Below are 14,324 nucleotides of genomic sequence, written 5' to 3' on the forward strand. Positions count from 1 at the left end.
ATATAACCTTTTTAAGTGCAAAAATGAGTGCAATCCAAAAAGGATAATTAGGGTATAACTATTTTGTTTCTTCGATATTGGATACTCAGTGTCATGACACTGAGTATCCAATAACTGAGTATCCAAAGAAACACTGAGTATCCAAAGAAATATTAAATAATCTTCAGAATTCATTAGAAATGTGCCTTAAAAAAGTAATGCCTATTTGATTCAAAATGATTTATTTGAGAGTTCTGTATACACTGTTTTTACAATCTAAGATAATTGTATTATACATGATATATGTACATAATACTTCAATATTCTAACGAAACAATTATAAATTAAACAATAATCATAAGAATAATTTAAACAAAAACAATTTTCACAATTTAAACAATGGGCTAAGCCTTTTATGAACACAAACATATAAAAAATAAAAAACATACAAGCTCGAATCAAATTTTTTTAATTTTAAATAATGACCAAGTATTTTTAGTTATAAATTACCGTAACAGAATCGACAAAGGCAATTTATAAATGTAAATAAATAATCATGAAACAAACAGCATCTATATACAAAATAAACATTCGTACGGAATTTGATACTTAAGATCACTTTTTTGGTTTTTTAGAAATTTATAGTGGTATAAGAATAAAAAAGGAATACTTATTGCTTAGGTTTGATAAGTTTATTTAAAAAAACACACACATTTTTTCTGAATTTCAAATGAAACAATAAAAAACGTGTGCTACATAAAACATGTTATTTAAAAAAGATGAAAGATTTATTAAGATAAAAATCGATATTCTCTTCTGACTTAAAGAAATTTTTTTTAGAAAAAAAAAAAAAAAAACTTTAAAAACTCGTCATTTTAATTGTACTTAGAAATATTTTGAGATATTAAAATGTTTCATTCGTCTAGTTTTTATTATACACATTACGATTTAAGTTAATTTTTAAAGCAATTTACCCATACCTATAAAGTGTTAAGAAAAAAAAATCTTATACAGTAAACCTATAACATTTTATTTTTAAAATACATTGTTATAACTCTATTAAGTGATTCACTCATTTGTTAACTTGTAAATTAAAGGAGTACTAGGACTAGAAAACTCTTTGACTTATTATTTCTCAAAAGATCATTAATAATCTTTTGAATATATTGAAAAGAATAAATACCAAATAAGTATTGGAATCATAAAATCAATTCACAAATATGCACTGAACCAACTCAGTGCTCAGAGCAAATTTTATATTGATTTTGTTCGTTGTTCATGCAGGAACTTTAATCTATTTCTTCTTTTTTTTTAAACAGCGAATGGCGAAAATTATGCATTTAGCACAGTTCATGGCTTTGCTGTAAAAATAGAAACACGTTTTGTCTAATACCTTAGCACTTCTTCATGGATTATTCTGTTATATAGTTTTGAAACTGAATTATGTTTAGGAATTCATAGAACCTTTGAGCATCGTTCGTTTCATAATTCAGAACTACTGTTAGAATAGTCAGAAAATGCAACCTTTAACCTAATCACCGGTATGACTTCACAAAATATCTTTAGTTGATGATAAAATGTTTGCAACAATTGTCTCAATATAGTTTTAGTTTCATCAATCCAACAAGCTATGTCCTTCAAATATGCAATAGCAAGTTCCAAATTTAGTCTTATCTTGCTGACATTTAAAGTATGTGTCCCATCCCTGCTGTTAAATTTCAACTAGATAGATAATTTTTTTATTGAAAGTTTGATTTATATTGATCGATTGCTATTGATTTCGGGAAAACTATAGCTTCAGGAACATCTTCCATTTTATTGAAACTAAAACCTGGAAGTGAGCATGGATGACGGTGTAGCTGAGGGAGAACTTAGAAGTGGGGAAGTTCCCGGTTTGTAATAGCATGTTCCACAAAATGACGGGCAAACTCCGGAGGTGGAAGTTGGTGGTGCATAAAGAGATCCTAATGAATTAGCCAATGCCATACACCTATAAAAGAAAAAATGATAAGATACATAAATGCAAATGTTACTGGGATATTGTTCATCAAATATTCTCTCTCTCTACCTCGCTTATTCTACTAATTACTCAATTAAGAACGTTTACTTTGTTAACTTCCATTTCAATCCCTTAAGTTTATCTCTCTACGTAAGCTATAAGCTAATTTTTACATCTTGATCTCTTTTGGTTTTATACTTTGAAGGCTTCCAGAATTTTCTAGAACAAACTTAAATGTCCATTTAGAAAATGTTCTACTAATTCTATCTGGAATGTTCTTAAGTTTGTTTATAGAAGAGTGATTTGTCTTTAGAGACAAATAAAATTATTAAAATAGATTAGAATTTAAATGCACCAGGTATGAAATATAAATTAAAGCTAACAAAATTGATCAATTTAATAGTTAAGCTCTATCTAAAGATTTCTATCAGCAATTTCTGAAGTTCTATGTTAAAAAAAGAGTATTTAAAACCTTCTATGTCATTCTCCGTGCTCATTTGTATATGGATATTTTAATGCTTAGACACTTGAAATAACCAATAAACGTAAATGGTTCACGGAGAAAAAAATTCTGGTAAAATTATCGTACTGTATGGTAATGACGTTTTTGGTGAAAAAAAACAACTTAATTCTGATAATAAAAACCGAAATATACGGTATTTAAACCATTCGTTTGGTAATTTTCCGTTCGTACGGTAACAGTTTTCTGGAAATTCTGGTTTTCAAAATTAAAGTTCTTATAACCACACATTTAATAAAAAATACAAAACTGAAAATTTTTATAATTTTTACAAAGTTTAACCGAATAAACGGCTTTTATACCACGCTCCAAGGTATTATGATTACCAAATTTTACCATATTTACCAAACTTTATTATTAACATATGATACTAACATATTATATTTTATGTATTATAAAACCAGATTTTATTTATTTTATTGTTAATTTTATTAAAATCATTACCAATGCCTTTCGGTAAAAATTATAAAATTTTTTGGTGTTTCCATGGAGCTAGAAATACTGTAAATTTTGCCATATTCTGGTAGTTTTAACCATGTTTTTTTTCCCCAGTGTGTTTTGTATAAATATTTTTCAAACTTAGAAATTTCTAAAAAAATGGCGAATCGTTGCACCGCGTTTAACGTTTTAATTTTTTTTTCCTAGCAAAAAATAACGATTCACCGGTTTCGCCTTATTTTGCCTCTTTAATTTTCGCCTTTTCAAAACAAATTCAAAGAAAGCACAGGTGAAATGCAACTTTCATTTGCGGGGGAGTTTTGATAGAATTGTTTGATCACACCTGCAATAAAGCATAATAAAGACAGGATATTGAATTCCTCCCCCTCTTTTTTTTATTTTAGTTTCTTTGTTATAGCAATATCTAATTTTAGTGAGACGGTTATCGCAAAAACTATCTGCTATTTTTCTATAAGTATATAATACGCCTTGAAATAAATTGTTCCCATAACTTATTTAATATTTATTAACAAAAGTACTGTTCTTTTAATAAGTGATGCCTACCTAAACTTAAAAGAAAAATATACCAGTAAAAGATGTAAAAGAATAAAAAAAACAGAGTTGGAAGAAACGAATGTGTCCTAATTATTTATCAATTATAATTTTTTTAATTTAAGTTTAAAATTTTATTTTGTAGATACATATATATATTTTAAAAAAATATGAGTTATGCACTTTGAATTTTTTTTTGGTATTTATTGATTTTTTTTAAGCTTTGTACTTTAGTTTAAAAATTAACAAGAAAATTTTTTTCAAAACAATAGAATAATTTTTTATCAGTGTTAATATTAGCCCTGAATGAACTAAATATTTGCTAATCAAACTAAAATCTTTCCCCATTTTTGCGAAATTAGGATGCTATCAGAACACTTTGTGAATGGTAATTTCATCACTTGTCCATATTGTAATAAAATTTTAATATTATTCAACCATGACATGTTGGCGATTGCAAGTGTGCCTAAAGCGAACCGGAACAGTTTAGTTCAGTGTTTTAGGGGAAGAAGTTACTATACTTGCTCCTTAATATAATGAAAACGATTAAGAAACAGCTAGAACTTTGCCCTACAGAAATAAACAATCATTGTCATAAGACAGAGGGCATGGTACGGGTCTCCCATCAGTTAAGGTGTCAAAACTATGAGTTAGGTACACTGGTAGAATTTATTTCAGCGATTCAGGGAAAGATAGTTAAAAAAGTCGAAGCAAAAGAGAGACAGATACGAGGGTTGCTATTTATATTTCTGGCCTTGGCAACAGTAAGTGTTGCTAGGCGACCGCAGACGATTTTAATCAAGTTTGATATTTTTAAACATAAATTCAGCAGACGATTTACCATTATAGCTTCATTTGAGTTGTTGATAGTAAATTGAAAAGTTCTTCTCTTTCAAAAAATGGAATTGAATCGTGAACATTTTCGTGCCATTATTTTTCCTAACTTTCAGCGTGGATTGTCAAGACAAGAGTGCTTCGATGAACTTAATTCTTTATTCAGCGATAAAGCGCCATCCTACAGCACTGTAAAAAATTGGTATAACGAATTTAATCGTGGTCGATGTTCGATCCAGGACGAATCCCGTGCAGGTCGTCCAAAATCCGTTGTTGTGCCAGAAAAGATCGATGCTGTGCGTGAACTGATAAAGCAAGATCGTCATGTGACATACCGTGAGATAGAGGCACCTTTGGATATTAGTATCTATGACTAGCATCAATAAAACATTGCATGAACATTTGAGCGTAAAAAAAATTTGTTCGCGTTGGATCCCGCATGATCTGACAAACGCTCAAAAAAAGGCTCGTGTCGATTGGTGCAAGGAAATGTTGGAAAAATACGTTCAAGGTACATCAAAGGCTGTGTATAACATCTACACAGGTGACGAATCATGGATCTATGCATATGAGCCGGAAACAAAACAGCAATCAACTGTATGGGTCTGCCAAGACGAGGCAAAACCAACAAAAGTTGCTCTAGGAAGAAGCACATCGAAACAAATGATTGCCTGTTTCTTCGGCATTAACGGTCATGTGGCAACAGTGGCGTTAGAGCAACGCAGGACGGTCAATTCTGAATGGTACACGACCATTTGTTTGCCAGAAGTCATCGGAGAAATTCGAAAAGAGCAGAAGAACAGGCGAATCATTCTTCATCATGACAATGCGAGCTCTGACACATCGACTCAAACAAAGGCATTTCTGACGGAGCGAAAGGTCGAACTGATGGGTCATCCGCCGTACAGCCCTGATTTGGCACCCAATGACTTCTTCTTATTCCCACACATCAAAAATAAATTACGTGGACAACGATTTTCGACCCCCAAAGAAGCGGTTAATGCATTCAAAACGCATGTTTTGGAGTTACCTCAATCGGACTGGAAAAAGTGCTTTGAAAATTGGTTCAAACGCATGCAAAACTGTATTGATCATCATGGAGAATATTTTGAAAAACAATAAAACCAATTTCGATCCTACATATTTGTTTTTTCATTATTAGGCCAGAAATATAAATAGTAACCCTCGTAATAAAAGGAAGTAGATATATAGAACTTTTTAGGCGTATTGTAAAAACGGAATGAGTAAAAAATCGAATTTATTTAAAAAGCTTTCTCTCGTAGTGAACTAAATTGGTATGATATATCTTTCTGGAATCCTCGCCAAAAGAAATACTCTCAAATTTATATTCATTCTCATCTTCAATCAGTGAAATTTTTCGCCAAGCTTTACCGCTCAATGAAATTCGTGAAGTGGAGTAATAGTATTTCACTTACGATCACAAATTTATTAGTTAAAAATTGAGAAAATATGAAAATAACCACGTTTTTAGTTGGTAGACTATGAATCTTACGATTAGCTAATGAGAAACTCTGATTTAAGTTTAGGTAGTCTGTGACTCTAAAACTTGTAGATTCAGAGAAACTCTGATTTAAGTTCAATTATCTGAGGTTTAAGTAGACGAATAATAAATTTTAATGAATTATGTGATGCAATTATTTTTACAATAATATTTATTAAATAAATAATACTAAAAAATTACGGCAACCGACCAGATTGTGTAAGGGTCTATTAAGTGGCTTTGCATCAGAAAAGTTCTGGGTTTGAATCCCGGACCAGGCCAGGATGTTCGTTCATTCCATGTACTATCTGTCCTTACAGTGGGAACAACGCTGGCTCACCTAATATGGTGCCCCTGAATAAGTGACCAGCAAATCTCCCCTACTATGCCTGAATTAACGAAATGTCAACCCAGGTAGGCATTGGAAGAAAAAAAAAATAGAAATTACGGCATAGTATTTTACGGTTGGAGTTTACGGATGATGCATCCAAAGTGCTGGTACTTTATACCATAATTTTATTCGGAATTTTTTACATTGGATATGTTAATAAAAATTTAATATTATTTCTCTTAAAATCACTAATTCATATGATAAAAATAGAGGAAATATGAAAAAAATAAGGACGTTTTTAGTTGGTAGTCTGAGTCTTATGATTAGTTAATGAAAATCTCTTATTTAAGTTTAGGTAGTCTAAGAATCTATTGATTATAGCTTTAGATAAACTCTAATTTAAGCTCAATTATCTTAGGTTAAAGTTGACAAATCCTAAAATTTAATGAAATATGTGATGTAATTATTGTCGAAAAAATTTTTAACTAAAAAAAGGGAATGTTAAACGTTAAAAAAATTACTTTTAAATGAAGAAATTTGCAAATAAGAAGACATTACTAGCATTAATATAATATTTTTAAAAGAAACATTATTGCACATTTCAAAATGATCATCCAATACAAATTCAGATAAGAATATTACCTCTCTCATTATAACACTTTATTTGAAAACCCTCAACATCCCTTAAAGAAAATTACACAACCTCCAATCGAAGGATCACTCTTATAATAAGAAGCGTAAATGAACGGTTCTTGGCTGAAGATCATCACTTCGATTGGTTGGCACCTTAAGTATCCACTTTTCTTTTTTTAAATACCTTTTAGTCCAGCAAATTGGGACATCATTTTGAAGATCTAACTACAATGTCTGCATCTTCACGTATCGCCCATCATTAAGGGTCATAACAATTTGCCAACAATTGAGAGAGCAACGTTTAATAAGGGGATTTACTTGGGTAGAAGGGACGGAGGGGCAACGCCCGTATCACCTGCGAGGGGTCTGTTAGACCACTTTATCATGGAATGATCAGTATTAATATTAATTAGGTTATAAAAGCAGCTACTTTAACCTAAAGGAGAGTGTTAAGCCTCCATTGTGGTTTTGACGGCAACCTCAAAGTTTTTTCCCGGCCATAATTGATCTCCTGGATTGAGAGAAAAAGTATGATGAATGACCAATAGATTTTTTTACCCGCAATTCTAATCTCCCCCTCACGTTTTATTTTATTTAATTTTTTTATTATTTTATTATTCACCACAAAAATTTTTTTAGTTCTGTTCTTCTAATGAACATTATCAAGATCGTTAAAGCTTCATCATTTCAAGATTTCAGACTTTAATTTTTTCTGCTATTAAGATTTTAAAAATTTTTTTAGTTCTGTTCTTCTAATGAACATTATCAAGATCGTTAAAGCTTCATCATTTCAAGATTTCAGACTTTAATTTTTTCTGCTATTAAGATTTTAAAAATTTTTTTAGTTCTGTTCTTCTAATGAACATTATCAAGATCGTTAAAGCTTCATCATTTCAAGATTTCAGACTTTAATTTTTTCTGCTATTAAGAGCTGAAGTACTTTTAATTTTGGTAAAGAAGTTGAAATATATCATAAATTGCTTAATTTAGTAATAAGGCATAGTTTAAAAAAATAATTTTGAAGCTAGGTGTAGCGCATAAGACAAAAATTAAAAAAGTGATTCGAAATAACAAATTGGCATCAATGAAGGAATTATTCTTTCATTATTATTCATATTCCTTTTAATCAAGCTTCAATTTTTTTCCAAGGACTGGGAATTACCAAGCCTATAAAGTATTTAACGATATTTCATAGTTTAATTCATATTTTTGAAGAAAAGCATTAAACCAGTTATAATTTTTAATAATTCCTATTTCACATAATTGTTTCAGTAATCAGTATTTTATATAATTTTTTTTAAATTTTTTTAACTTTAATAATTTTTTAAAATTTATTTTGATAATTTGAAGTAAATAAGAATAAACGAACTAAAGCCCATTTTTGTTTTGCTTTCAACCTATTTTTTTTTAAAAAAAATAAATAAATAAAGAGATTATTCTAATTTTTTGCATCTTCATTTAAAATAAACAGGTAAGTTTTAGTTTAAAATTATTTTTTTTAATAGATTAAAATTTTTTCCTTTATTTTTCAATTTTTCACGATGCAGTTTCGCGTTCCGTAATTATTTTCATATTATTTTCGATGCTTGCTTTTTCTTACTTTCTAGCAACTACTTTATAGTTGTGAATAAAACGTTGATTGAGATTTTTTCAAATTTACACAATACTGAAGAGAAATTCTCACGATCAAAATTTCCTCTCAAAAAAATACGTGAGTCGTAGTGGCTCAAGGGACGAAGCGTGCTCCTCCCATTGAAGTGACCCCAGGTTTGAATCCCAGCAATGACAGGTCGATACGAATTCTTCCGACAAAATATTCTCATCCTGTTCGAGTACAGATTTGTTTCGTAACTTTCATATCGAAAACTTGTTCCCATATGATAAGCCTTTAGAATTTCGACCTGCCGTATCAAAGGGGAATACTACTGAAATAAGACCAATAAGAGCCCATATAGTAAAAGTCTGCTGATACAACATATTTATTTTTGTTATGGTTCGCAATTTTTATTTCTTCGCAATTTTTACGGAAAAAAACTTGTTCTTGCATATTAAAAAACGGTTGAAGCTACGGATTTACTTCTTAAATTTTACAGTTTTGCACAACCTATCCAGCTGTTGATTTAAAACTGCAAATTTTACTGGATTTTTTTTTTCTGCAGTGTTGTAAAAATTATTTCTACCTCGTATAAGCAGGGTATTCTTCGTCCTTAAGATTTTATGAATAACGTTTAGAGTTAAAAATTTTATAAGATAATCAAATTCTTTGCTATTTGCAAAGCATTTTCTCAGAGTATTTACTTTCATTTTTAAAAATTAACTTTCTCTTGCCTGAAGTGCCACTAGTAGTAATTTCTGTTGCTCTACTTTATGACGGAAATAGCGTTAAAATCCAATCATTTAATAATTGACGCTATTTAAGATTAAGTGTTTTCATTACGTAAAAGAAAAAAAAATTCCGCTAAAGGACATCTTAGCGAAAACGTTTGTTCTAAAGCTATTTTGCATTTCCGTCGCTAAGAGTGATAAAGCTTCAAACAGAAAATATTACCGGTACTTACGATTACCGGTACACAGCATTTGTCATATACTGTGTTGTTAAAGTTCGTTTATCTTATTTTCACTTTCATTTTGAACATATCCTTAATGTCCATATATTGCCAAAGAAGTTTATATTTTTTTCAAAATCAACTGTTTAAAGTTTTAAATTCAAAATTAATTTAATTCTTTAATGCAAAAAACAATATTCCGTAATAACATTTAAGCAATATTCCAAAAAAATAGATATCAGGGCAGTTTTCAAATATTCCTGTAAAGTTTATTTCTGCCATGTAAAAACAGATTGTTGTTAGTCTTTATGATTTTGAGAATAACATTTAGAGTCAAAAATTTTAAAGTATAATCAAACATCTTTTCATTTACAGAACATTTTCTGGCAGTATTGATTTTCCTTATTTTTTCACTTTCCGAAATTAAATTTTTCTTTTCTAAGTGTCACCAGTAGTAATTTCCGTTCCTTTACTTTATGACGGAAATTGCGTTAAAATCCAATCATTTAACGATTGACTCTATTTAAGATTAGGTGTTTTCATGCTGTAAAAGAACAAAAAAAATTCCGCAGGTGCTTCTTAGCAAAGACGCTTGTTCTGAAGCTATTTTGCATTTCCGTTGCTAAGAGTGATAAAGCTGAAAACAGAAAATGCTACCGGTAGTTACGATAGTGTTCATTGCATTTCTCATATCCTGTTGTCAAAGTTCCAATATCAGTTTTTCACTTTTTATTGAAACATATCCTCAATGTCCTCGTATTGAGCTGTTTGCACGATATGAAAGCAAGCATATGAAGAAATTGCTTGTTTTGAATTAGATTAAAGTAATTTTTTTATGAGTAATTCATTTTTACTTGAAGTCACAAAAACAATTTTAATTCAATGTCTGTCTCGAATTTATCGCTCAGCAAAGCAGAAACGGAAATCGATGAGTTATCTTAGATGAAAATATTAAATGAATGAATAATTTATTGCAAAAAGATTAACCATTTCGAGTTTTATGTAGAAAGACGTATTTATGTCTTACTTACAGTTTATAGATTTTTTTTTTCTAAAATTGTTGAGTGTACTTAAAAATATTGACTTTATTTAGATAAATATTTTTAAAACATGTTTTTTGACTTGGTTGCAATTAACAATAATTAAATTAGTAACTTTAGTAAAATTAACAATAAAATATTATTTTATTATATGCGATGAAATTCGGTAGATGTTGCAAAATTTGATAATTTTGTCATGATACCAGAGCATGGAAAAACTAAAATTTTCGATAAACAATTACCGTACAAAGGGAAAAATTTCCAAATGAATGGTTTAAGCACCGTATATTTCGGTTATTATAAACGAGAATTATGATTTTTTTAACCAGAAATTTTACCAGAATTTTTTTTCTCAGTGTAGTCTGTAGTTACATGTATGAAAAGCTTATTTACGAATTCTTAATTATAAAACAGGGAAATAAATAAAACCAACCTGAACTGTTGATCCATTTGAGCTTTTTCTATTCTCTTATCTTTGGCTCTTCTGTTTTGAAACCAAATTTTAATTTGAGTTTCTGTTAAGTCTAATGATTCTGCCAGTTCAAACCTCCGAGGACGACTAATATATTCATTTCGATGGTATTCCATTTCCAGACGAAGAGTTTGCTCACTGGTGAAAGTTGTCCTTTGGCGCCTCTGTCGACCATCCTTGCGTCTTCTCCTATGAACTTTATAAGAACAGATCATTAATGCTTTGCAATAAATAAAATGTTCAAAATATTTATAGCTTCAATAAATAAATATAATATCCACAAAAACTTGGAAAGTTTATTAAATAGTGAGACAACCTTGTCAAATACCAGGATATATTTTTATCGTAACACACTGTAAAAATTTCACATTATATTACGGTATAAAGTATCGGCACTTTGGGTGCATCATTCGTAAAATCCATTTTCACAGTAAAATATTATACTGTAATTTTCACAGTAATATTTATTTAAATTAATTCGAGTGATTGGGGGATTTTGCTGTAATTATTGCTGTAAAATTTATGGTATATAAGATTTTTTGTTCTGTAACATGTTTTGATAAAAATGGATTTTATTGTAAAAAGTACCGGTACCTTGAGTGCCGGTACTTTTTATCGTAATTTGTTTTGCATTGCAAACAATTACGGTTAATTAAAACAAAATGTTTTGCATTGCAAGTACTGAAATAAATGAAATAGATCAAAGATAAGTACGTGAAAGTAGTTCTTTGGCCCTGGCGGCAACTATCCGTGTGTTTTCTACTAGAAACTTTACAAAACAGATCATTAATGTTTTGCAATAAATATTGTCTTAAAAATATTTATAGCTATAATAAATCGATAAAATATCCAAAAACTTGGAAAGTTTATTAAATGGTGAGACAACTTTGTCAAGTTCCAGGATATATTTTTATCATTACACACTGTAAAAATTTCAGATCAAATTACTGTATAAAGTATTTGCACTTTGGGTGCATCATCTGTAAAATTCATTTTTACCGTAAAATATTATACTGTAATTTTTACAGCAATATTTATTTAAATTAATTAGTGTGATTCAGTGATTTCATGGTAATTATTACTGTAAAATTTACGCTATATAAGATTTTTGTTCTGTAACATGTTTCTGGTTAAAATGGAATTTACCTTAAAAAGTACCGGTACCTTGAATGCCGGTACTTTTTAAGGTAATTTGATCCGAAATTTTTTACATTGCAGCGAGTGCTGAAATAAAGGAAATAAAGGAAAGTTAAGTAAAAGTCATTTTTTTGGAGGCCACCCTTCTGTTTTCCATAACAGTTAAAAACATTACAAAACTACAAAACAGATTATTAATGCTTTGCAGAATAGATTATTGATGCTTTGATATAACAGTCTGTGTTAAAAAAAACTATGGTTTCAATAAATAAACAAAATATTTAAAATCTTGAAAATGTTATGAAATAATAAGACAACTTTTTCCGCCTTTTAACGCGTATTGAGTAACAAAAATCAGACTTTAAAAACCTTGTATATTTGTCTCGATTTATGATATAAAGTATTATAATAAATTTAAATATATTTACGATCACATCAGTTAGTTCCCACAAAAAAAGGAATCTAAATTATTTGTTCATATCAAAATTACAGGATTTAATCATTTTTGCAGAACAGTTTTTATTATAAAATATACAATATTAATTTAGCCAAATAATAAAATTTATTTAAGCTTGATTTTTGCTTAATTTTGCAATTTTTATATGAATGTAAAATGAACATAAACACGAAATAAATTTAAAATTGTCTAGATTCTTATGAAAAATAACAATATTAAACTGTATTAATTTAAAATTTTTGACTGCCTTTTGGCTATTTAGCTCTTGAAATAATAAACAAAAACTAAAATGCCTTTCTGAACTAAAATAATTATTTAAATTATAGAAAAGAATTGAAAAAAATCACAAAAAGATATTTAAAGAAGCAATATTTCAATGAATAATAATTAATTAATCTCGAAATTTATAGGTAATATTTACTTTGGAGTTTCAGTATTATGACAAAATGATTTGTTTTAGTGAATATTTTATTTCCATACAACTATTCACAACAAATATTTATTCGAGTTAATACATCACTAAAGGAAAAATTTATGTTCAAGCGTTATTTACTACAAAAGTTTAAAAATTGACTCAATTTAAAAATCAAATTCAAATTTTAGGAGAAAGACCAAGAAATACGAACCAATTTATACAAATCTTTTTCTTTTTTTGTACAACAATTATTCTATACAACACAACGTTTATGCATTTTTATTTTTCTACATTTATCATTGAGTTTTTAATTCTCGATTACGAATAAACAACTATTTTTGAGAAATTGTCGTTAAATGCAAACAAAATATAAGTTTCTTTTATCAATTTAAATGTAAGTTTTTCAAGAGAAAAATCAAGAAATATGAACCAATTTAAGCAATTTCCTCTCTCGTACCTAGTTATATCTGAGAAACGGTACTTTGTTGCATTTCCTAAATTACATTTTTGTTTTTCTATGTTTAAAATTAAGATTTTAGTTGTCATTTACGAAAAAAACAAACTTTTTTGAAAAATTGTCGTTGCGTTTGAACAAAGCATTAACCTTTTTTAACAGTTAAAAGTAAATATTTAAGGAAAAAATAAAGAAATATGAACCAATTTACACAAATTTTTTTGTATAATTACATAGAAGTAATACAAGTTCCTAAACTCCAAGTTCTGCATTTCCTAAACTGCATTTTTGATTTTCTAAGTTGTGATTTCATTGAGATTTTAGGGCTCGTGTACGAACACACTTTTTCAGAAATTGTCGTAGGTTTCGAATCAAATTTAAACGTTTCTTATCTATTTAAAAGTCCAATTTTTTTTTAGGAGAAATCAAGAAATATGATCCAATTTATACCATTTTTTCCCCACTACATATAGATGACTTTCTTGTACTTTTTTGTTTTTGTACGTGTATCGTTAAGGTTTTAGTGCTCATTTACAAATAAGCTTTTTTTTGGAACAGTTGCAGCAGAATTGTAGAGTAAAAGCAATATAAATTTTTTATTGTTATTCTTTTACATACTTTTATGTCCTAATAACCTAGATAATTTGTAAAAAGTTTGAAGAAAAAAATGAAAACTCTTTCAATAAGTGCGATTTATTTAATCTGAGTTCTTTAACTCAATTTGTTAAAGCAACATTTATTAGAATGGAAATTGCTTATTGTTTTAAAAAATAAACAAAATAAAAGGAGTCGGAAATGAAATGAGGAACCAAGGGGTGTCTAATAAAAAGACAGGGGAATAGAAATTATAAAATTAATTTATATTATTTTTCAAAGAAGGTAAAAAAAATTTTAAATTTTCTTAAGTTTTCATTCTTGACTTAAAATGATTGAAAAAAATAAATTATAATCACGTTAAAGTACCTCATAATTCATAATTTCATAAAGTATAGAAGATTATAAATTTTAAAAGAAAT

At 28.6% G+C, this 14,324-nt stretch overlaps 1 protein-coding gene across 1 annotated transcript in view; it reads right to left on the reverse strand.

The window, feature by feature from the left end:
• Positions 1-204: 204 nt before the first annotated feature.
• LOC107446704 (homeobox protein MSX-1) overlaps positions 205-14,324 on the reverse strand; it is a 47,516-nt gene continuing 33,396 nt past the window's right edge. The window contains exons 2-3 of the mRNA XM_016061419.4: positions 10,807-11,041; positions 205-1,969 (exon numbers count right to left, since the gene is read on the reverse strand). Coding sequence (XP_015916905.2) covers positions 1,804-1,969; positions 10,807-11,041 — 401 coding nt within the window. The 3' untranslated portion in view covers positions 205-1,803. The remainder of the gene's footprint in view (positions 1,970-10,806; positions 11,042-14,324) is intronic.

Source organism: Parasteatoda tepidariorum, chromosome 7 (assembly GCF_982258835.1).
Source record: "Parasteatoda tepidariorum strain Cologne lab strain chromosome 7, Ptep-v5.0, whole genome shotgun sequence".
Lineage (NCBI taxonomy): Eukaryota > Metazoa > Arthropoda > Arachnida > Araneae > Theridiidae > Parasteatoda > Parasteatoda tepidariorum.